We start from the raw sequence: 25,172 nt of genomic DNA on the forward strand, positions 1-25,172 counted from the left end.
CGAAGACGGAAGAGAAAAGAGAAAAGCAGAAATCATAAAGGCTTTCTGAAAGTTAGGTTTCAGATGTTTTGACTTTGTAAAACTGAGTGTTTTAGTGAATATCATAGTTTATTATAGCCAGTCTCACCACTCTCAGTCATAAAATAAATATGATTTTCTCTAACTAGAGTTTTCACACATTCATTTATAGTCAATTCCATTATTTCACTCAGTGTGAACTATTATATTTTCCCCAATTAAGTGAGCTGATTATGCAACTAAAAGATTGGTAACAGCTTAGGTTGTTTGTGGAGTACAAAGAAAGTATGAAATTATTTTTCCTACCCTGCCCCAGATTCAAGTTATTCATTCCCAGGATTGAATTATAATCCCAGGATTGATTTATAAATGTCTAAATCTTAATCCCTTTTACAAATTAGCATGGGTCTTTAGTCCAGATGTTAAAGGAAATTTGCTTTAAATTGTTTTAAATTTAAATTTGCTTTAAAACAATAAGACTACAGTGGAAAAATAAAAAATACTAAAACAAAACACTAGTTGAGTAACTACAGCAAAATCTCATTTATTTGAAATTCATTAATCAGGAATTGGTGATTGCTCAATAAAGATACAAGACCAAAATGTACCTTTAGCCTAGTTGTGTAAGAGTTTGCTAAGTCAGTTACTAGCAGAAAACATTTTTTTAAAAAGAGAGAAGGCTGAAACTTCTATAGAGAATGTTCTAATACCTTTAAGTAATTTTAGAAATTTAAAGCATTGAATGATATCTCAGTTATAAATAATTCTTATCAATAATTTAAGTTCTTCTTGAGCCACTAAGTAAATCTTCCTTGACCTACTTAAAGGATTTGCTGTAACCATGAAGGTAGCCTTTCATTTATAAAATGAAAATGAAAGCCTTTTCCTAAATCAAACTGTCCTTCCCTCCTAGTTTTCTTTGCGCAAAGCAAGTCGTCGGATGTTCTGGTTTAAGTGCATGAGATCTAGAAGCAGATTGCCTGGGTTCAAATCTCCCTTTTACCAATTGGGCATGTTATTTACGGTCGTGGTGCCTCCATTTCCCAGGCTGCAAAGGGGGGAAAAATAACACCTAAAAGATTTGAAAACCGTAAAGCACTTAGAACAGTGGGTGGTCCCTTTAAAATTAGCTCTTGTTGCCATAACACTATATTGCAGGTCAGTGATTCAAGTTAGACTCAGTCACACCCCCAGGGCATCACTAAGAGAAACTTCTGTGAAATGGTAAACATTTTACAGCAGACAGGCTTTAAAGCCCCTTTTTACAAAACTCAAGGGCAAATTTTCTTTCACACCGCAGTGCATCACAACCGTCTTTCGATTCTTCAGACTTCCTTTCTTCTGGCCTCCATCCACCCAACCTAGCCTGCCAGGTACTTCTGGTTAATTATGCATCAGCTTTTTCCAAGCCACCCCCTGCCAGTCTCTACGAATTCGTCTTAGTTCTCTTTCCATTTCGTGCTAGAACGCACCTCCTCTCTTTAAGTCCTGCCTCATCAACACCCTCCGCTATGCTATGATCAGCCCTTGACTCGGGCACAGCTCTGCTTGGGAACCCTTGTTCAATAAATGCTTCAGATGGTTAGAGGCTTTCTGAATCGGCAGGTCTTCATCTGAAATTTTTCAATAAAACGTGGAGTTTGAGCAGCCCGCCCTGAGTTGTTGGACTTTGGCTCCAAACCAGACTCCCAGTTAAAGACACAAGAACACGAGGTTGGGTGAGCCGCGGCCCCGGAGGGTTGGTGAGCGCGACCGGAGGCCGGTTTAGGAACGGTTCGTTTGGACAGGATGCGGACGAAGGAAAGGAGGTTAGTGACGCACCTGAATAAGTCCGCTAGACGAAAAGGAATAAACTAAGGCTTTTATCGTGTAGATTAAGGGACCCGCGCGCCCGCGCGCAAGCGCGCGCGCACACACGCCACATACAAGAAAAGAGAGGGGCAGTCTCAGGTATCTGACAATGACACGGCTCTGATCGAGACACGGTCTCAAAGGCCCCCGATTTCCGGAGCTCCCTGCCCCCGCCACCTCCGAAGATTACTGTTAGCGCATCTCTCCGCCCACCCCAGGCTCTGGAACTCCAGGCACCCTCCCCCCAACCCCGCGGCCCCAGCTCCCCCCCACCCCCCGAGAACACTGCTCCCCAGTGTCCTCTGGAACGCCGGAGTGGCTGTCGGGTTTCGAACCCGGGCGTCGACCCTGGCCCTTGGTGCGCTCAGCCGAGTCGCTGGCGCTGCCTTTGCCCCCACATCAATCATTTAGGGGCTAGCTCGGGCTACTGCGGCCCGAGGAAGGGGGATGGTACGGAACTCGAGACAGGGGACAACTCTATCCCCCGAGGCGGCTGAGAAACACTAGCCGGGGAGGCCCCCGCCCTCCCTCGGTGCGCCTGTCCCTCCCTCCTTCCAGCGCCTCGGCTCCCACATCCCCGCCTCCCGCTCCGGGGGCGGCGGCGGCGGCGGCGGCGGCGGCGGCGGCGGCTGCGCCCGCACCGCGCGATGCCCAGTCACCGCAGCAGCGCCGCCGCTGCCGCAGCAGTCTGCCGCCGCCGCCGCCGCCGCCGCTGCCGCAGCGCGGGCGACCGCGAGCCCGTAGCAGGGAGCCTGGCGAAGGCGCCGCCGAGCCCGCGGGCTCCTGCCAGTCGCAGCGCTGCTTATAACCTGATTATTGTTTTTATTTTTTTAGGAAGGGCTGCTCAGAATAAGGTCTTCTCTTGAATCGGCAGCGACGCCCCCGGCGCGTGCACAAAGGCTCCGACGGCGGCCGGCGGGGACTGCCGAGCGCGCGGGAGCCGGCGCCAGAGGTCGCCTGTGCGCGACCTAGCCAAGCCCCAGGCACCATGCCGCGGCGCCTGCAGCCCCGGGGAGCAGGCACAAAGGGCCCGCCTGCCACAACCTTGGCGGCTTCGGAGGCCGCCTTGCGTCCCCATCCCTCCGCCTCCGGGGACCCCCCAGCATCGGCCAAGCCGCTGCTGCGCTGGGACGAGGTGCCCGACGACTTCGTGGAGTGCTTCATCCTGTCGGGCTACCGGCGGCTGCCATGTACGGCGCAGGAGTGCCTAGCCTCGGTACTGAAGCCTACCAACGAGACGCTCAACTTCTGGACGCACTTCATCCCGCTACTGCTGTTCCTGAGCAAGTTCTGCCGCCTGTTTTTCCTGAGCGGCCAGGACGTGCCCTTCCATCACCCATGGCTGCTGCCGCTGTGGTGCTACGCGTCGGGCGTGCTGCTGACCTTCGCCATGAGCTGCACGGCGCACGTGTTCAGCTGCCTGTCGCTGCGCCTGCGCGCTGCCTTCTTCTACCTGGACTACGCGTCCATCAGCTACTACGGTTTTGGCAGCACGGTGGCCTACTACTACTATCTGCTGCCGGGCCTGAGCTTGTTGGACGCCAGAGTGATGACACCGTATGTGCAGCAGCGCCTGGGCTGGCACGTGGACTGCACGCGCCTCATTGCTGCCTACCGCGCGCTCGTGCTGCCCGTGGCCTTCGTGCTGGCTGTGGCCTGCACGGTGGCCTGCTGCAAGAGCCGCACAGACTGGTGCTCTTACCCGTTCGCGCTTCGCACTTTTGTCTTCGTCATGCCGCTCAGCATGGCCTGCCCCATCATGCTCGAGAGCTGGCTCTTTGACCTGCGCGGTGAAAACCCCACGCTCTTCGTGCACTTCTATCGTCGCTACTTCTGGCTAGTGGTGGCCGCCTTCTTCAATGTGAGCAAGATCCCCGAGCGCATCCAGCCAGGCCTCTTTGACATCATTGGCCACAGCCACCAGCTCTTCCACATATTCACTTTTCTCAGTATCTATGACCAGGTGTACTATGTGGAGGAGGGCCTGCGCCAATTCCTCAAGGCGCCGCCTGCGGCACCCACCTTTTCTGGCACAGTGGGTTACATGCTGCTGCTGGTGGTCTGTCTGGGGCTGGTCATCAAGAAGTTCCTAAACAACTCGGAATTCTGCAGTAAAAAGTGAACCTTCGCCTTGGAGGAGGCCGCTGGTTTGCCCACCTATTTGTTTGGAGTTTCTGTTGTTGCTACTGTTGGTTTGTTTTCAAGTTTTGTTGTGTTTCCTTCTTTGCTCGAGGAAGGTGCTGCAAAACCACAGGGAAAAAATCCAATGCAACAAGGGGGTCTCAGTGCACTTGGGGCTTTTGAAGAGGGAGGTGGTTCCAGCAGGAGGGAGAGGGACACTGGTTCTTGCCCCTGGAAAAATTCTGGTGGTGTCTCTGACATCCAGAGGCAGTGAAGAAAATCCCAAATAAAACCCCAAACAGTTCGGTTTTCCGGTCACTTTCTGTGCCAGTGGTAATGACAAGTAGCCCTTGTGAGGTCAAGTATGCAGTAAAGAGGGTAAGTAGACAAAATCGTTGGGTACTTCCATTTCAGTCTGAGGAATGCTTGGATTTGTCAAAAGAATGGAGCTTTGTAGGAAACGGGCACAAAGACACAAACCCAGGGCTTAACCTACTAGAAAATGCATGGAATGTGAACACAAGTTAATTATCTCAAAATGTTTCTCAGATGTTATTTAAATAGTAATATATACAATGATTTTTCATGATTTATCAAAACCTGTGATATGCACTGAATTGTCTTTGTTACATAGTTTTGAATTTTGCAGCCCTTCTGCATTGCATACACTTGAACTGGACATCAGGGCAAGCTGCTTGAGAATTCTCAACTACTTTTTTAAAGTGTTTTCTGAAGGTGTATGTGTGTCATGATACAACTGTGAATTATTCTACCTTAGGGACTCTGGTTAAACTATTGTTGAGGAGCTCAGTGGTTTGTATATATCCCAGACTCCAATTTACTTTAATGTATTCCACAAGACCTTTCTTATTTTTTGTTTTGTTTTTGATTTTATTGTTTCCTTCTCTAATTATTTAAATTGCCACTAGAATAATGTGCCTTTTGAAGGAATGCCCAAAGGACCGGTCCTCAAACATAGTTTCATGCATGGGGAGAGCAGTAAGAATAAGCTTTTCTTACTACTGCAAATCAGGGTCTAACATTCTACCCAGAAGAGAAGGAAGATGGTGTTGGTTTTAAGTTTTTGGTAGGACTGGAAGTAGCTTACCGGGACCTGCAGAGCATTTGACTTCTCTAAGAGAAGGAGTCAACCCGCTAAAGTGGCTGTGGTTCTTAATGCAGCCATTGGGGGAAGGTGAGAGGAAACTGTTCTACACCGATGCCATTTATCCTTGCTTAAAATTCAAAACATAATATGCAGGAATAACTGAGGCAGTTAAATTATGGAAGTCGGGAGCATATTACTTGAGTTGTAATTGAAAATGTTGAGTTAAATAACATTAACTTTGCATAGTTAAAACCCTGAAGTCTCATTTGGATCCCCACTATGGAAATGAATGGCAGTGGCCCTAAGTCGTTGAAAAATTAGTGAATGTGCTCCTGTGATCCTTCCTAACAACAACATTGGCCGATGTTATTTAAGACATTTCTCATAAACAATAACCTGTACTTGAGATAACAACTCTAGGTTAACACAAAACCACTGAGGTGGCTTATTTAAATACTTATCACACTTCCTGATAAGTTCTTTTGGTTAAGAGCCAAATAAGTCATTGAATGGGGAGTCTTGACTTCATAGTATAATTTAGATCAAGCACATAAGGTAGATGAACACTTACCTCAGCACTGGTAGGCTGGATCTCCTAAAAAGATCTGTTTTTGTTTATGCTTTTAATCTCTACTGTATTTGTAAACAGAGAGGCTTGGCACAATTCCCTGGAGTAACCAGTATTCTTGTGTGTTAATCTGCACACAGAAGTTAACTTTACATATGTCTATATTTAATTTAGAACCTCTTAATGGGATTGTAAATACACTTTGCACATTTGCTGATGGGTGTCTGTCCAATCTTATGCAGAGTGCAAGGAGGTTCCCCTTAGGTGATAGAGGCTGAGAATTTGTGCCTAGCACAGATGTTTTTCCTCAGCTATAACTTAACTCAGTGCATGTATTCAAGGACAGTTGTGGAAATCAGGATATTTCCACATGCAAACTTATTTGCATGTCATTGCTGTCTCTTCTAGAGCTCCAAAGAATGTTAGTGTGGAAGCTAGAGAAACAGGTCGAAGAGTGTTTGGTAGCTTCCTTGTAAAATGGGACCTCCCCTTTCAGATGGAACTTTCAAGGGACAGATTCTAAAAAGGGTCCATGAGTTTGAGAACAAGAAATAAACCCCATATTTGTCATTTTAAACTTTTGTAGGAGATGTTCTGGGTCTACAAATAGAATTATCTTCTTGCCCTGTGTCTTTGTCCTTAAACAGAGGCCACTTAAGGATAAATTTATACCCATATCATTTTCAAGTGATTATGATGCATGAGCCCAGTAAGGTGACACAGTTTTCCCCTGAAAGTTTTCAGTACCCCGTATGTCCCAGAGTGAATGAGGACTCACTTTCCTTCCCTTTGCCTTTTCCTTCCTCCACTTTGCTTTCCCTCATTCCATCTTAGTTTTTATGTACCACATATAATATTGATAAAAGGACATTCTGGTGGAAAACAATGGTTTGACTTCACTTCATATTTGCAAATAGATACCATATATGCTATAAAGGACCAGGGATGATTTGTGAAACTATGTATGTTATTTGCTAAATTATATCAGATTTCTGTCCAGATGAATGATGATATTTTAGAAGCAGCAAATATTTACTGAGTTTCCATTTGCATGGAACTAGCCAGGTATATTATTACATATTTCAGGGGTAACATGGCAGTCAGAATAAAATATCTTTAAAAAATATCTTTGACATTCCCCATTTTGCCATATCCATTAGAATTCAGTTTTGCTTTATTGTGTTCAGCTGTTTGAAATGTAGAACAAATGATAAATAAGAATGTACTCCATTATCTCTGCAAAACCTATTTTGCCAGTGGAATTTTGAAGCAGATTATGTAATACATTTTATTTTTACTTGTTAGTCATGATCTCGATGACATCTCAAGGAGCAGCGTCATAAAGTCATGCCTGGGAAATGAGGGGGTCTGACTTCAGAGCCTGTCACCTTGGGGGCTGGTCTCGGGCTGACTCAGCTGAGTGGGTTGGCTAAAGGGGGTTCCTTTCTTCCATGTCCTTGCAACTACACCCTCAGGTGAAAGGGATGACCTTCCCAGAGAGAAGTGAGTTTTTTGGTCATGTCATGACTGGCTTGTAAAAATAAACGTGATCTTTTCCACTGGCCATACACTTTCTATAAATAGCCCAGGAAGAAAGTATGGGGCTTCAGAGCTGGCCAGAGTGGCCTTCACATGTTTCCATTCATAAATCCTACCCTTAAGTGCTTGCAGTGAAAAACCATTTAGCCTAATTCATCATGCCACTTCAGGGGAATCATTTCTAAGAATGCAGAATTGGGGGGATGGAGGTGATTTTTATTTTTTCTGATTTGGTGCTGAATCTGAAGGCTCCCAGCAATAAAGAACAGGGATTGTTACCTTCAAATCTCTTCTCAGTTTTATTTGGTTAATCTGCTCAAAGCTATAGTAGGAGACAGGTACAGTAGGAATTATCTCCATTTCGAGGTTCTACCAAGGCACAGAATGAAGTTTTCAAACTGGCATTAGAATGTGGAGATGGCTGTGTGCTCAGCTGAGTGTTTTTTGCTAGTTTGCATGGCTACGATGCCTGGCCAAGCACACAGACACTAATTGGAGATGTATATGGATACAGGTATATAATTTATAATTGTAAAACAGTGAAGTGAGATGTGGTTACCCTTGAATTTAGATTACAAAAATCTTAAACAGAATGTTACCAGGTAAATAGTTTTTATCATCTTGGATTGTTCTTCATCTATTAACATCTACCATGCTGACTTTACCCTGTCAGTATCTTTTGAGTTGATTTCCACATTTGTTCATGTAATCCTTTTAATAATCATTGAGCACCTACTGCATAGAAGACATTGGTCAAGGATCCATCCATATTATTACAGTTTGGTTCTTTTCTCCTTTCGGTTAGCATAAGAGCAATGCATAGAATCTTATTTCAATTAACATGCTAACTTACCCAGAATCAATTTCTTTCCTTTCTCTCTTTTTTTTTTCCTGTCTGCTCCTAGGCCTATGTGAATTTTATTATTAAAAATAATTTAAAAATTTAATTACATTGCAGGTGAAGGGATAGCAGGCATATGTACATAGAAAGGGTTGGAAATTTTATCATCACTACTAATAGAGATACTAATCACAACCACTTTTGGGGTGGTTAATAGTATTCATGTCATTATGAAGCAAGTTTCATCCAAAGTGCCTAGAGTGTGATGTCATTAAGTGTCTGAATTTCATAGATAACATAACTTAAGTTTTAAAAGTATGAGCTTAAATCTCCAAAGATTAACTGACGTTCTTTAACCTTTTCTTCTTTTAAGGTCATTGTGTTGTAATCTATAAAACAAGTCTTAGAAAAAAATTGATCTAGAGTAAATTATAAAGAAAAAGTATCAGATGTGGAAAAGATAGGAAGAAGGCATGAGATGGGGAGAACAAGGAGGATTAGACTCAAAGAGTTACAATGGGACAGCAAGTTCAACTATGGACAATTTCTCCTGAGTTTTAAGTTTTGTCCCTAGAAAAGCATGTGAACTCGCATGGGGTTAGCACTCAAATGGACAGGCAAGGAATTCTATTTGGCAGCCTAATCACATCCTGTAGCTTTTGACTTGAGCACCAGTGCCAAGGTACATTTCGAGTAGTACACTTACCCCTAGCTTAATGTCCTTAATTTGTTTCCATAAAAATTAGAACGTAAGGCAAAAAGGCATTAGGGGATAGCACCAGCCAATTGTAAATCACCTTTCAAATCATCTCTTTAAAGGATTGCCAATATCCTCTGACATAAATTGCCTGACGAAAAGCAAACAAGCCTAGACAAACTGAAAAAAGAAGGCTTTCATTGGTTTAAGCTGAGCACTACTATATTCCAATGTGATAGGCCACACACCTTCCTGGTGAAGATTTTATTCCTTCTTCAATACTATGAATAGTTCTCTCTTAATTGTGAAAATGGATGTCAGTTCTTCTTAGTTACTATTCTAAAAATTGAATGCAAATTTTTGTTGTTGTTTTAAAAGGACAAATGTATTGTGTTTCTGGTTTGCAGATTTCTAACCAGTTTGTGGGCTTTTTTCTTTTAGAACAGCTTCTTAAGAGTCTGTGAGCAAGTTGCAGAATTAGAGTATTTATTTATAGGTCAGAGGCCAAGAATGCTCATTTGGCTGTTAACTCTGGCAGGATGTGAAAGCTTTGAATACATATGCAACAAAATGATCACTTATTTACTATTTAACTCAATGGAAAATAGCCTTTCATTTGAACTTTGGAAAACACTCCCCAATGTATTGTGCATCTAAATGTTATGCATGATCCTTAATATTTTTTGTTCTTAACCTATCTCTGAAAGCTATTCCAAACATGGCATTCCTCAAGGAATATTTCTTGAATGTGCAAAATTATTCTTGAATGTGTAAAAGGGGCAGGCCACCTTTCTCATGCCTTACAGCTCCACCTAAAATATGCAATAAGCACTCAAGGAGGAGTGGAGGGGTCTGCAGATGGTTATTTAACCATGCTGGAGAAATGGCCCTACTCCTCCTCACAGCTCACCACAACATTGAGAAAGGACACCATGTAAATAAACCTTTGTTTCTAGATGAGGGGAGTACAGGGACACATTAATTTCATTTTTTCTTTTAGTTCCACATCCAGTTAGAAAGCATAATCTGTTTTTAATATGCTGGATGCAAAAAAAAAAAAAAAAAAAAAGAAAATTAATAGGAAAACATTTTAAAGAAGTATTCTAATTTTATATTTTAAAAGTTTATAATAGCAATTTGTTTGTAAAAACAGGCCTTAGCACATAGATGAGAACCAGCGCTTTTTGGAAAGCCTCATTTTTGTCTTGGGAGTTTAATCACCTTGAGCTCTTACCCAAATGATAAAGACCTAGTAGGTCTTTAAAAATGTAAATAATGTATAGTTTAAAGAAAGGTAAAAAAAAAAAAAAAAAACTTTTTAAAAAAGAAGGAAACAGGTCAGATATGTTATGGGTGTGTAACAAGGCTAAATTAAAACTCTTTTAAAAATTCTAGTTAGAAACTTCATTAAATTCACTCTCCCAGCAAGGCTTAACACAGAACGTCTACTTTTCTACCAGGTTGATTTTCTTTTATGGAGGCTATGAGCAAAATTATTGTAAGCAACTGAGTACCCAGGCAGTAAAGGAATGAAGCACAGTTCACTTTGATGAGGGTATAACCACAGCTAATGATGTAGCCAGGAAACGTACAGCCCTGACATGCTCCTCATTTCTTTGGAGTGGAAAAGGAGCGTAGAGCCCCCTGCCATCGTTACACACATCAGGCAAGGGCTGTCTGCATTGCAGGGCTGGGGACGACCCTGTGGCTGCTCTTTTATCTGCATAAAGCATGTGGTAGCTCTGAACTCATTTCAGCCCTCTCCCAGGCCATTCCCACCACCCTGGAAGGCTTTGCGTTCCACAACCTCAGCCTTGAAGACAAAAGGTTTCTAAAAGGATTCCGTGTGTATTTAGGCCTTGTCAAACCATCTGCCTTACTAGGTTCATCCATTTCCAAACCAAGGATTTAAATATGATTACTGTGCTCGGATTTACAAGAATGTACAACCAACAGGTTCCCTTTGGCAGTAAAGGGCATTAATTGAAGGCCATACTCCTTTTTTCCTCAGGTCAGAGGTAGAGGGTAGATTTCACAGTGACCAAATAGAGACATTCTTATGTCAGTATTTTTTTTTTTAAGTTCATTTAATGGTGATAATGGAGGGAGAAAGGAGTAAAAGATAATGCAGGTATGAAGAAACTGAAAGATCCCACTGCTTGCTAAATTAATTCTTCTTAGGCTACCTGACTCCAGCCATCACCTACATCCTAAACAGCTGTATTTAGCCAGGTAGAGAGGCTTCTCAGGATGTGTGAACTTCCACACAGGGACTGCAATGTGGTTTGAAATCATTAATGTACTCTACCAGAGAAGCATTATTTAATCATAATTCCACATTACCTGATAAAATAATCTATAAAAGTAGATATCACTTTGGTCAATTCTGTGCATGTAGCTAACAAAATTGTGATTCATTTCTCTTGTATAGTTTGCTATGATTTGGGTTTTCTGAGACAATTGTTCCTTTATGATCTTGAACATGGAATTCTGTAAAATAATATAACTATGTATTTTTTGCTGAAAAACAAATGTATGAAATAAGAATAAATTATTTGTAAGCATAATGTTGAGGACTGTATTTATATGCCTTCAGCAAACAAATAATTCTTAAATTAATAGTAAGTGTGTATAATATTAATACACATAACAGGAAAAAACATCCTTCTTACAAAAATCAGCAGGTAGAGGGAAAGAATTTAAGTTTCTAATGTAAGCCCTGAAGAAGCACCCTTAGCATATTGTTACAATTTTAGTTAAATGAAAAGAGAAAATTCATGAGTTACTTTGAAACTGTATCATCTAAGAAAATGCTTATACAACACAGATAATGAAGCTTTTCCTCTCATCCCTATATTTCAAGGCACACGTGGTCCATGGACTTCTGGGCAATGCGGCCTGTCCCAGAACCCTGGTGATGTGTGTGAATTTCTGGTATCTCTGTCCCAAATAACCCTAGCAAAGGAGGTCTACCTTCAGTTATTAAGGTCTGTGATATAACCTCAGGGAAGCCCAAATGTAACCCTGAGTGGACACATGGAGTGGAGCTGAATAGAGTAAATCACAAAGGGAGGATTGGTCAATCTGTGCCTGAAGCCTACATGCTTTTGGGTTTTTCCTCATGTGAGCCAGTAAATTTCCTTCGTTTTACAATCTAGTTTAAGTATTTATTGCTTATAGTCAGAAGTATCTTAACTGATCCACAAGTTATGGCTGGTAACTCTCAGCCATCTATAACAGGATTTGCATAGCCCCTATCCCACCTTCATTCAGCCAGTCCCACATTTTAGGATCTGCATACTAGAAATTTGAAATACCTCATTTTTTTAAAAAGTTATTTATTTATTATGAGAGAGAGAAAGAGAGAGAATGCACAAGCAGGGCAGCGGGGAGGGGAGAGAGAGAGAGAGAGAGAGAGAGAGAGAGAGAATCCCAAGCAGATTCCACACTATCAGTGCAGAGCCCATTGTGGGGCTTGAACTCATGAACCATGAGATCATGACCTGAGCCAAAACCAAGAGTCAGATGCTTAACCAACAGAGCCACCCAGGCACTCCTGAAGTACCTGATTTTTAAAGTACAGGTTTCTGTATCAGGACTTCATGCTGCCCAGGGGCCCTCCTGTGTTGCCTAAACTGCTTTCTCTCCTGTTCTCCACTGCAAGTATCTCATATCTCTGACCTTCTCACTCCCTCCCATTCCTCAAATTTCTTCCTACCCCTTCCCTTCAGGAACCACACTATTATTACACATTGTTCTCCTGCATGTTCAGCTGCTTCTACTCAATAGGGTTCTTCCTACGAACATTTAAAAATGGACCACTAGTATCTCCCATCTTCTAAATAAAGAAAGTCACCCTCTCTCCGCTATGTCACACTCTTAACAACCACCACCCTCTCTTCTCCTTCACAGCCAGGCTTTTTGCAAGAGTGGTATACACTCTCTTTGTTTTCATACCTCCCACTCACTCCTCACCCACTGCATTCTGGCTTCATTAATCTCATGAGAATGGTTCTTATATGATTTCCGGCAACCTCCTTCTTACTGGTGGACATTTTTTAGACCCTATTTTCCATTCCCTTCCCCTGAAACTCTTCCCATGGTCTCTGTGCCCCCATATTCCCTGGATTCCTTCCTACCTCTTGGGCTACTCTTTCACAATTTCCTTTGCTGAATTCTCTTCCCCTGTTCACGCCTGAGGTCAATTTTCTCAAAGTGTGAGCCAGACCATCTATGTTAGTATACTTTAATGATTTGGTCAGCAGCTTGATTCTTCCACTTCCTGTCAGCTCTGACTCACAGCAGAGGTATTGTAATTCATGTTCTAGGAAGCTCAACCTTGAGCCTACTCCTCCAATCCCTCCAGTGAATTTGTAAGCCAACCAATGCCTGTTAATAAATCTCCTTCAGCCGAACCAGGTTGAGTGGATCTGTTGTCTGCAGCTGAACCTTAGCTGATGCAGCAGGTAAGCAGAAAAAGATGGTGATCAAAAGTGCTGGCAATGGGAAGCCATAGTTCTTTTGGCAGATAGTCTGTTGGGCTTCTGTTTTTTTTTTTACCTTTAATTTTCCTTGGAAGACAAAGCAGGTTCTGGATCAGGCAACTTCTTCAGAGGGTTTGGTTCTATTTAAAAGCAAAAAAGAAACATTAGGAAGAGAATTACCTTGAATTTTTTTTTTGTCCTTAATGTTGACTTAAAATAGACTTAAATTGACTTAAAAGAGAAACACAACATGAACATTTAGAATTTATGTCAGATGAAAGAAATCTAAAATAAATCTCAATAATAAGTGGCATTCCCATATCAGTGAAGTTTAATTTTCATATAGAGATTAAGCCCCTAATAACTAAAAAACCACCAATATAAACATTATACAGAATTGTAACATTGGATAGGAATTCTAGGCGACCGAGCCAGAACTTCAGGAGCTTGGTTTCCTCTTTCCCTGGGCAAAGGTGCTTATTCTTATAATGCATCCCTCTGTTTCTTCTAGCAGTAACCTAAACTTCCTTTTAGGAAGGACCTCTCCCACTAAACCTTGGTGGGACTGCTCTCCCTGCTGGGGGTGGGTATATGACCCACAGTAGGCTTGCAAGCCCGGAGCTTCTCTAGGTTCTGAACTTTCCATATCTTGCCTGTATATGTCTTCATGCAATTTTGAGAACTATCCCATAGTCTTCAATAAAGGGTTTTCTTATTATTTTTTCCCTTTAAGTTAACCAGAAGGTTTCTATTTCCTGAAGGAAATCCTCAAAAGAGTATTGTCTAAGGACTTCCAGCTTCTGGTCTGGCATAAAAGGAGCTTAGAAGTTATCACTCTATTTTAACAACAATTAAAAAGCTGAATAAGCTGAAAAATCAACAATTCTCCTTAGATCAGTCAGAGAAGTGAGGTCATAGTGCTGTCCTCAAAATTGGAGAGACACACAGGTGGAAACACAGAGTTACAACTTACCACATTAGGAACCCACAATCAGAAACCTCTGCAGGAACCAGTACTGGGTTCCTGATACATCATGTCTGCCTTTTAATAATAATAAAAAAAAGTTACAAGGCTCCAAAAAATAAACAAACAAAAAAACCACATGGTTTAAAGAGACACAGCAAACATCAAAACTAGACTCGGTTAAGGCAGGGATGTTGGAATTATCAGACTGGAAATTTTAAACAATGATGCTAACAGCTCTAATGGAAAAAGGAGACAACATGTGAGACCAGATGGGTAATTGTAGGCAAAGAGATGGAAATTCTAAGAATAAAACATAAATGCTAGAAATCAAAACCATTGTGACAGAAATGAAAAATGCCTTTGATGGGCTTATTAGGAGACTAGACACAGCTGAGGAATCAATGAGCTTGAGGACACATCAATAGATGCTTCCAAAACTGAAAGACAAAGAGAAAGAAGACTGGAAAAGAAAAAAAAACATACTATCCAAGAGCTGTGGGACAACTACAAAAGGTGTAAAATATGCATAATAGGAACAACAAGGAAAAGAAAAAGGTACAGAGTATATTGACTGACACAACACCCACTCAAAATTTATAACTTCAAAGGAAAGTAATTCTGCATACACATAGGACATGACTTTTGAATCATTTGTAAATAATTTCTTTCCTCCTATCTCAGAAGACCCCCATCAGCTTCTGACTGTCAAAATTTATTTTCTCAAGAGCAGAAGGAATTCCTTAAGAAAGGTGGGAATTTAAGAAATCTGATTAGCTTTGCAATTTATAAGTAGTTTTTAAAATGATTGGTTTAACAGGGGCACCTGGGTGGCTCAGTTGGTTAATCATCCAACTCCTGACTTAGGCTCAGGTCATGATCTCACAGTTCATGAGTTCAAGCCCTGCACTGGACTCTGCACTGACAGCGTGGAGCCTGCTTGGGATTCCCCCTCTCTCTCTCTCTCTCTGCCCCTCCCCTGCTCTTTCTTTCAAAATATATTAAAAAATTTTTAAAATCATAGGCTTAACAAAAGAGATCCCATATCCTGCCTGCTTGCATAATTTCTATCCTTCTCATTTTGCTTGAACCTATGTAACTGTAAAAATATATGTGGAAAACTGAGAAGGTAAGGAGAAAGCATGTGAACATTTATCATACAAAATGTAATTTTCTAAGAGCTGCCTTATTAATTCAAGATGACTCTAGTGGATTTTTACTCCAGCTCTTAATTTAATGGTTCACTGTATTAGCTCATCCTTACTCACTATGAATCTGTTTTGATGGTAATCTGTAAATATCAATTTAGGGTTCTCTCATATTCTAACTTTAGTTACATAGAAATGTCATCAAGTACAAAAAGAAATGAGTTTAAGGAAAATTTTTTCTATAGATATACACATATAATACACCAAGTGTAAGTAAATGATGCTTATAGCTTACATATAAGGCAAGAAAAGGATGGATGTCCTCATTTTCATTGTTTTGGTTTGATTTTTTGGCTTTCATTTGTGTGTTTTTTGTTTTTATTTTATTTTATTTTTATTTGTTTTCATGTTTATTTTTGAGAGACAGAGAGATAGAGTCAAGCAGGGAAGAGGCAGAGAGGTGGAGACACAGAGTCTGAAGCAGGCTCTAGGCTCTGAGCTGTCAGCACAGAGCCCAATGTGTGGGCTCAAACCCACGAACCTTGAGGTCATGACCTGAGCCTAAGTTGGACACTTAACCAACTGAGCCACCCAGGTGCTTCATTTTTTTGTTTGTTTTGATTTTGGTGTTTACTTTTTGTCCTTTTTAGCTCCTAGAGGAAGGGTCAAATATAAAAGATGGCCGGTGTGAAATCCTGACAGACGTCCCTCATTTTGATCTCTAGTGCTATTTCTTGCCAAATGTAAAATTTGTTAATTTATAGGTGCCAATTTATCACAGAAACACACGAAGTGATCCACAACAAGTTGTATCCATGGTGCCTCCCTTCAATTTTATTAGATGTTATCTGGCTAACACAAATTTAAAAATAATAGTTAAAAGAACAAGTTAGGGGCTTTTCTTAGCAATAGGTGGCAATTCTACATTGTCTCCCCATCCTGCTGCTTCATAGAATCATTTTAGTCCTGGGGCTATCATTTGTTTGGTTGTGGCACAGGGGGCTGTCCCCACAGGATGAGTCACAGTTGTTCTGTAAGTCAGATTCAAGTTTTCCTGAGCACAACAAAACTGGGCTTAGTATATGAATACCAGTGTACCTTTAAAAAAAATAAACCTTTTACTCCCTGTCCTTGCTGTCCAGTCCCATAAATAGTTCTAACAAGACATATGTCAAGCCACAGTGCCACTTAGCTCCCTCCACAAGGGCTGATGACTACTCACAACCCCTCCTAAAAAAATCCCAAAGAGGAAACAAGTGCCATCCTGAAAACTAGGGGCCACATCAGGAATCGCTGCTTAAGAATTTAGGACATTTTAGCTTCCAGCCTGGTTCTTGGGTCTGGCCCTCTGTCCCCACTGTCCACGAAGTGGCCATGGATCTGCATGACTGCAGTCAGGCAACCTCACTGAGGCACAGCCTGCAGATCCTGAAGTTCCTTACAACTGGGAAGAAAATGCTGGACCCTCCATTTCGGGGGTGAGGGCAGTGGGGATTCTGCCCACCACCTCCAGAGAGTGGTATCTTAAGATGGGCACACAATACTCCCTCCTTCTCCCTCTCTCTCTCTCTCTCACACACACACACACACACACACACACACATGCACACACACACACACACACACACACACACACACACACACATACACACGCCCAAACTCAAACTCCCTGGTCACTACGAGATGCTGAGAGACCCCCATGCCTTAAAGGTCCCCAGAAAGGCCTCTTCCAGAACCCTGGAAGACAGATGGGAAAGGATTTCTGCAGGGCTCTGTAATACACTGAGCAGCCAGAGGGATTCGGCTGTTTTCCGGGCGCGCCCCGCCCCCAGCTCGAAAGGAGCGGGGCCTGGGTGGCACGTGGGAAAAGGCGGCAGTGGCGCCAAAGGGCAGCGCAGGGGCTCCTGGGACGCGCGGGGCTGGAGGATGTCAACGCTGGGGCTGGCGGTGCGCTCGGCCTGCGGGAGCGCTTTGTGCTCTATCCTCAGAGCATGGCACGGGTGGCAAGGCTGCGGGCCCCAGGGTGGGACCCAGGGAACTGGAGTATTGAAGGCGGCGGCAGGAGACACCACAACGTGGTCCTATCGTGGGCCTATCGGTGCTCCAACTCTGGCCTCCTTCCGTGATTGCAGCTACTTGCCTCTTGCATCATCAGACTTCTGCTGGGTTTGACTTCTCCGGCCAGTATTCCGCAGCCTTGTCATGTTAGGATGTGACTTGGCCCCTCTGGACCTCCATTTCGTCATCTGTAAAATGGGGTTGGAAATATCTTTTACTTACAGTAGCATGAGAAGTCAGTGAGTGAACGAAAGTGCCTGGCACAGGGTAACTGTTCAGTACATTTTAGCTAGTGTTACATTAGCTAAACATTTAAATTTTTTTTTTAACGTTTTTATTTATTTTTGAGACAGAGAGAGACAGAGCATGAATGGGGGAGGGGCAGAGAGAGAGAGAGAGACACAGAATCGGAAGCAGGCTCCAGGCTCTGAGCCATCAGCCCAGAGCCCGACGCGGGGCTCGAACTCACAGACTGTGAGATCCTGACCTGAGCCGAAGTCGGACGCTTAACCGACTGAGCCACCCAGGCGCCCCTAAACATTTAAGTACCCGTAACATACTCAATCCATGAGAACCCTTGGGGGCATGTGTGCGCTCTGGAAAAAAGTGGAATTGAATTAACTTTCTAGATCAGTGAGATCCAATAGAAATATAATGCAAAACTCACATGTAGGCGCGCCTGGGTAGCTCAGTCAGTTAAGCCTCTGACTTCAGCTCAGGTCATGATCTCACTGTTGGTGAGTTCCGTTGGTGAGTTCCAGCCTGCATTGGGTTCTGTGCTGACAGGTCAGAGCCTGCAGACTGCTTCAGATTCTGTGTCTCCCTCTCTCTCTGTGTCCCTCCCCCACTGGTGTCTGTCTCTCTCTTGCAAGAATAAAGAAAACAAAAAGAAAATTTTTTTTTCTAGGAGCCACGTTAAAATGGTTAAAAAAATCAGGTGAAATTAATTTTAGTAGTACATTTTAGTTAGCCCACTATATCCTAAATATTATCACTTGGCTGTAGTTAGCCCACTATATCCTAAATATTATCACTTCACCAGCCACATTTCAAAACCTTCAATTTTTTAGGTGCTGGATAGCATGGCTCAGACTGCTTGTCGCCACATGGATCTCAGCTCAAATGTCACCACCACCTTTGAGTATCTAAGTAGCCCACTTGGCCTCCCCTTCCCCTGCCCACACACATTCACCACAGCTTCACCCTGTTTTATTTCACACACATCATTTATCACCATGTGAAATTACCTTGTTCATTGTTTCTTTCTCTCCACTAAAGTCTAAGCTCTAAGACTGCAGAGATAGAACCTCAGCACCTGGCATGGTGCCTTGCATATTGCCGGCACCCATTTAATACTTGTTGAATGTACAAATCAATGAATTAACAAATTAATAAATGACTGGATGTGGTAGTACCTACCTACTCTACAGACAGAACTACCCAATTTTGAGTAAGATGCTCTCCCTGCAATGCTAAAATAATATTATATTTGAGGAATTCAAAGGATGCACAATACTCACAGAGATATAAAACCAGAATTCTACCATTTTGACAATTACTGTTTATTGTGGCAATGGCAAGTGACTCAGCTACTACCTTTATACTTAGGTTTATAAACTGTCTCTCTCAAGTATCAGATGTTCTTCAATAGCCATGTTTAGTTTATGGATTATCTAAAATGTATGTTAACATACGTTTAAGATATTTAAAAAGTTTTAAAAATAAACATTAATATATAAAAATATTAAACAGTCCAAATAGTGAAGAGCCAGTTAACCATGGATAGGTTAACCTTCACTAGAAAGAGAGGAGATGGCCTAGCATAAGAGTATGTATATATCTCTGTTGAAACAATTCTACAATAGAGGTTTCCTGATAAAACTAAGCATTTGGGCAATGGGTCAATAACAATAGTTAAAACTTATTGACAGATGGGCTACTCAATTAAGGCAACAAATGTGTTGGTGGTCGCAGTCCTAATGGACCCATTTGCTATTATAAAATGGTTAGGGAAATAGTGTTTTCCAAACCTGGCTGCATAGTAGAATTACCTAGAGAGCTTTACAAGACAGCTGATTCCTAGGCTCTATCCTCAGAGATTCTAATTCAAACAATCTGTTGGGGCTTTGGAAACTGTCTTTAGAAAAGCTCTCTTGGTGTCTCCAATAATGAGCTGGTTTGGGAACCTTTGCAGCAGAATTGTCCAATTATCACCAGAGGCAGATTAACCAGGACAGCAAAGAGGCTCAATTTTCAAAGACAAGTCATCTGCACGAGTCCCTCCCAAAGCCCTGTATCTAATTCTGTGTTTGTAATTTTGCACTCTTTTTCTTAAAGAAGGCCCCCAAATTATAAAGTGTTCATGCCCCACAAAACCTGGATCTCCTCCTGACCATAAACTATACTGTACTCGGAAAACTACAGCCACAGAGCAAATCTAGCTGTCTATTTTTGTAGAGCTCATAGCTAGGAATGGTTTTTACATTTTTTAATGGTTGGAAAAAATGAAAAAAAAAGCCCTCATGATATGTGAAAGTTATATGAAATTCAAATTTTTATTTCTATAGATAAACTTACATTGGCTCATAGCCTTGCATGCTCATTCATTTACAAATTTCCTGTGACAGTTGCAGTGGCAGAGTTGAGCAGTTGCCACAGAGATTGCATGGCCTGCAAAACTTAAAATATTTATTATTTGGCCTTCTACAGAAAAAGTTGGCCAATGCTGACCTATACCATCAAATGATAACACCATAGACACAACAGAAAATTGATTTAAAAGTATTACTTTATTCAATATGAAAAGCATCATGGGGGAATTGTTTAACATAAACAATTTATAAACACTCCCAGTTGTAGAAGTGAGAGATCTGTTTTATGAAAATCTGTAAGTGACTAAATTCAGATGTGAATATCAAGGAACCATAGCATCTTATTCATCACTTAGAGTAAGCTATGTTTGGTCTATGGGTTTGGAGCAACGATTGGTGAGACCAAAGGATTTGTAAGGTGATTAAGGAGAGAATGATTATAAGTAAAAACCTCCCCAGGTAGAAAATACAGGAAAAATCTTGCAGGATAGTTGCAAAGATGTATGCAGTTAGATTAAACACTAAATATAAAAATAGTATGTGTTCTGAGTTGTGGGAAAGTATAGTAAAATGTTGTTAACGTTACACTTCAAAGTTTAACTCTGAGGTGGGTCACTAGCCCAGTTAACCCAATACTTGAAACAGAGATAAAAACATTTGAACAGTAACGATTAGGTGAATTGGGCAAGAGCTGTGACAGATCATTGAATTCTGACAGCAAAGCAGATAAAAACTATTGATTTAACTGTTCACCTTCATAGAAGTATGACAAGAAACTTAGGGAGAGCTTTGAAAGTCACTCTGAAGATATGAGATGGAAGAGGAAAGTCTGTCAAAGGACAGCCAGTGTAGAACCTCAGTTGTTGTGAATGCTGACTGGCCAGGAACCATTGATGGAACAGATTTCTCAATCAGGCAAACACCAAGTAGAAAATTAGACCAAAGGGCAAATCAATTGGGAAGATTAGTCAATGAGGATGTTATCAGGTTGGGGGGTCAATGATGAAGGCACAGTTTTTTATTAGTCAGTTGACTTTAGAGATCTCATGATTGGGATTATACAAAAAAGAACAAGAGATCTCCCTTAACTGACTCAGAGGCCCGGACTTTGAAGATCCAAGGGATCTGTCACTCCAGGTTCTGATGGAATCTTAGCTGTTTGAAGGCAATTGGTTCTGTGTCTTTTGGAGACATCACAGACCTCTGTTCCAAAGATCCCAACCATAGTCCAACATTTCCATTTTCGTAAGAGAAGAGTCTTGAGAGCTGGAAGGTAAGAGAATTGTTGAGTCAGTCTGAAGGACGAGTGATTTACCAGGCACAGACATAGGGAAAAAGAAGTAAAGGAACATCTTGGAGCATCTGCTATGTGCTGGCTGCTTTGCATACACAGTTAACTCCACATCCCCTCAGTTAAATATCATTGATTCCACTTAACATCTGAGCAAACAGAGATGGTAAGTTTTGTAACAGGGAAAAACTTGGCATGTCTGACTCTATGTTGCTTCTCTTTCCCTCACTGCTGTGACCTATAGCTTAGAATCTTCTGCTTATAGCTCAGGTTTGCATAAACTGCTTTTAACTCCAAATCTACCTCAACCAAGGAGATAAGGAAGCATGTACAGAAATGACTATCAGGGGCTCCTGGGTGCCTCAGTTGGTTGAGCCAACTTCGGCTCAGGTCATGATCTCATGGTTCGTGGGTTTGACCCCCCATGTCGGGCTCTGTGCTGACAGCTCAGAGCCTGGAGTCTGCTTCGGATTCTGTGTCTCCCTCTCTTTCTGCCCCTTCCCTGCTCGTGCTCTTCCTTTCTCTCTCTCAAAAATAAATAAACATTAAAAAAAATGAAATAAGAAAGAAATGACTATGATATGTTTAAGATTTACAGGACCAATATGACCAGATTCCTGTATGCAAAGATCACCTGACCAAGGACAAAGAAGTTACCTGACCTTTCTGGGACAGTTACAGGTATCAGTCAACTTTTGACTCCAACCCCATTCTGCTTCCCCCTTTTGCTAACATAAAAGAAGCTTGAATTTCTTGCCAACGGAGATCGTTCTTTAGGACAATAGTCCACCATCTCCTTGGTTTGCTGGCTTTCTGAATAAAGTCACTTTCCTTACCCCAACAACTTGTCTCTTGATTTGTTGGCCTGTGGTGCAGCAAGCAGAATGAGCTTGGACCCAATGACAGTTTCATGCTTACGATCATCCAGCCAGTAACAGTAGACTTGAAATTCGAACACAAGTCTGACTGTCTGTCTGGCCCTGAGTCCGTATTCTTTCCCACTCACCATCCTGCTCCTGGCAGGCTCTCCAAGCAGAAAAGAAGCAACAGGCAGAAAAGCAGAACATCATAAATATGTTTTTCCACTTTCAGTGACCACCAAGACATTTCTTTAAGTTTACCAGAGTTATAAAAATAAAACTAAACTAATACCCTTAATCAATGAATAATACTGTCTCTAAGGTGGAAGGTCACATTACCCAGTGACCTTTCTTAAAACAATGTCAAATTTTAAATCTAGGAAATGTCCTCTCTTAGGTCCCTTTGAGAATTTACAGTATTTAAACATGCAAGTGGGCTCTAAAAATGGCCTCATATGCTAATGCAAAGTCTTGCTGACTACAGATCGCCCCAGACAGGCAGGCAGTTCTTTTGACTCCTTGCTCCATCTGTGACTAGTTTCTTTGTCACCATATTCCAATTAGAAATGAGGTTGTAATTCTAAGTCTTCCCTCCCTAAGGGGTTTCTTTACATAGGCCATTATAGTAATGAGTTATCTGGTCTTCCCTTAGGTGATGGTCAGTGGTGAAAACACATTCAGTAGATCGTTGGAGCAATTATTACAAGCTTCTTTAAAATTCGGTTAAAGAACATATGCTACCATTTAGAAGTCCTTTAGTAAATCATTGGATCAATTTGTAGATATTTCTATTCCTTCCAAAACTGCATCCTCAAATTTGTTAGAGCTTCAAGTATTTACATACCCCTCACCCCTCAAATTACAAACCACTCAAAAGAGGCTATGGAGGAAACTACCATCATGTACGTAAAGCTATCTAAAGAATCCTGGCCAGTCTAAATTTAGTAGATTTCTTTTGTAAACCTAGGCCTAATCTCAGATTAAACAGAACAAATGGTAGCTAAATAGACGGCCTCTTTAAATCTGTTTGCTTTACCACAGATGAACAAGCCAAGGCTTGCTTAATTTGTAGTTGAGAGATCTCCTCCCAACTTAGAAGCAGAAGGAAAAGGAAGACCAACCACCAACCTAAACAGAAATTCTGTAATTATAGGATTTTAGGTTTGGAGTCACTTCACTTAATCTTTGCATGACCCAGAATTCAACCCAGAAGATTAAAAGAACAGCATTTTCAATTCTATTCATGAAAATGAAGGACTTGGCTAGAGTTAATAAAGCTGAGAAAAAAAAAATACGTATAAGTTGTGAGCCAAAGCAACATAATCCTTACTCCAATGCAAAGTGAAAAAAAAAAAAAATTTAGTCACCCATGATTTCCGTTTCAAGAGGTAATACTTTTGCACATAGACTTGGAAAAAAGGACATAATATCCTGAAGGTGAATTGCTCCCGTGTGAGAGAACCATATTAAGATTCCACTGTTAGAGCAACCCCTGAAGCTTATCAGATCTAAATAAAAGATTGATGGTGATTCTGAGTTTAAAATTTAATGCCCAGCCTAACTACTAAATTTTACATTATAAGAATGTTGGTGCGGCAGTACTGTAAATCAATAAAATCAATTATGCCCTCTTAGGGGATGGACTTTATAACATAAAAATTATTTACATATTGTGCTTCTTCAGAGAGCATTGTTTACTTATTTCACTCACTGTCACTTGTCATCATTTTCATTTTGATGTATTTAATGGGTAATATTTCATACATGCTACATTAGAAATCCTGTTCTTCCAACAATGCCCTTTTTTCCCCTATAAATTCCTGATGGACATCATTTCGACCTATAAACATGATATACTGGATTTGCAGATACAATCTAATAACCTGATATACCCAAATTCAAGAAAACAATTCCTAGCTTTTAATTGTGTTTAATCGGATCCTCTTTCTGGAAAAAGGATATGAGACTGCTTTGTAAATAAATGGTGTCTGTTTATCCAACACCTTAGTTACTATGTAAGTCTTTTCCCAAACCCAGGTTACCAATTCACAGGAGCTTTATCTTTGGCTAAGACCATCTCTCAAGTGAGTTAAAGGCTTGTGAGAGAAGGTAAATGACCTTTCATGGGTTTAAAATGGGCTGTGAGAGTAGGACCTGTGTGTGAAATGTCACTCAGAGGCAAGCGTTGCAGTGTTTTCCTCCGCAAGATGTCATTAATGTTCCCACTGATCTCCCTTCCCCAACCCCCGGGAAGGAAAAAGGCATGTTACTAAATAATGCAAATGTAAGCATTGTAACAACATATGCCTCCAAATCATGTTTTTTGTAAAATAATGACGTCAAGATTTTGATCATTTAGGCTGATCAGATACTTGGTGATATTATCAAGAAATGAGGGATAACAGTGTGGAAAAGCATCACACTGTGTTAGGTAATCATTTAAAACACATTTCAAAATAAATGATGATAAGAACTTCTGGTTTATTAACCCAGAATTACAATTTGAGAAATACAAATTTCTAGGTCAACAGTGAAATAATTTATCATTTTGTTTACTTGACATGGAGAGTGGGATATATTTTAATCATTAGGAAGAAATTCTAATGATTTCCTGTTCCTAAATATATTGGATTAATGTCATAAATGCATCAGATTAGTTAGGAAGAAGGCCATTTGAAAGAATGTTAATCATTTTTATTCAAGATAAAGATATAAAGAGCACCAAGCAATTTTATTTAAGTTCTGAAATCAAGAATTTACTCAGAAAAGCTTTTCTGGGTTTTCATCAGCTAATATGATTATTAAATGTTTCTAGTATCAAGGTTAAGTTGTTTTTCTTTTCTCAGGCCATTTGTATCATTACCCCCTGTATAAAATCCCATATTTGCAAAATATATGACATATATGACATCTTTTTTTTTTTTAATTTATAGGGTTTTAAACATTACAAAAGAGGTCAAAAGGAGCCCGAGGGGGGATCAACAGCAATACCCCGAATTCCAACTGACCTTATACAGAGAAGTTCTTGACTAC

General features: G+C 41.2%; 1 protein-coding gene and 1 long non-coding RNA gene across 4 annotated transcripts in view; one reads left to right on the forward strand and one right to left on the reverse strand.

The window, feature by feature from the left end:
- The window catches only part of LOC144612778 (uncharacterized), a 95,026-nt gene that overhangs the window by 32,062 nt on the left and 37,792 nt on the right, over positions 1-25,172 (reverse strand). The window contains exons 3-4 of the long non-coding RNA XR_013549837.2: positions 17,480-17,585; positions 13,304-13,367 (exon numbers count right to left, since the gene is read on the reverse strand). This is a non-coding gene — a long non-coding RNA (uncharacterized LOC144612778). The remainder of the gene's footprint in view (positions 1-13,303; positions 13,368-17,479; positions 17,586-25,172) is intronic.
- PAQR9 (progestin and adipoQ receptor family member 9) lies at positions 918-9,817 on the forward strand. 3 transcript variants are annotated; one of them, XM_060638864.3, is made up of 2 exons: positions 918-1,826; positions 2,704-9,817. In XM_060638864.3, the coding sequence occupies exon 2, from the start codon at positions 2,858-2,860 to the stop codon at positions 3,989-3,991; it is 1,134 nt and encodes a 377-aa protein (XP_060494847.1). In that variant the 5' UTR covers positions 918-1,826; positions 2,704-2,857; the 3' UTR covers positions 3,992-9,817. The 3 variants fall into 3 exon arrangements, with proteins under 3 accessions (XP_060494847.1, XP_060494848.1, XP_060494849.1); XM_060638865.3 differs by lacking the exon at positions 918-1,826 and adding an exon at positions 2,179-2,401; XM_060638866.3 differs by lacking the exon at positions 918-1,826 and adding an exon at positions 2,179-2,319.

This window comes from Panthera onca, chromosome C2 (assembly GCF_046562875.1).
Source record: "Panthera onca isolate mPanOnc1 chromosome C2, mPanOnc1 haplotype 2, whole genome shotgun sequence".
Classification (NCBI taxonomy): domain Eukaryota; kingdom Metazoa; phylum Chordata; class Mammalia; order Carnivora; family Felidae; genus Panthera; species Panthera onca.

Excerpts from the sequence above, each read along its gene's own strand:
- PAQR9 (XM_060638864.3), top strand. The coding sequence starts at position 2,858 with ATGCCGCGGCGCCTGCAGCCCCGGGGAGCAGGCACAAAGGGCCCGCCT.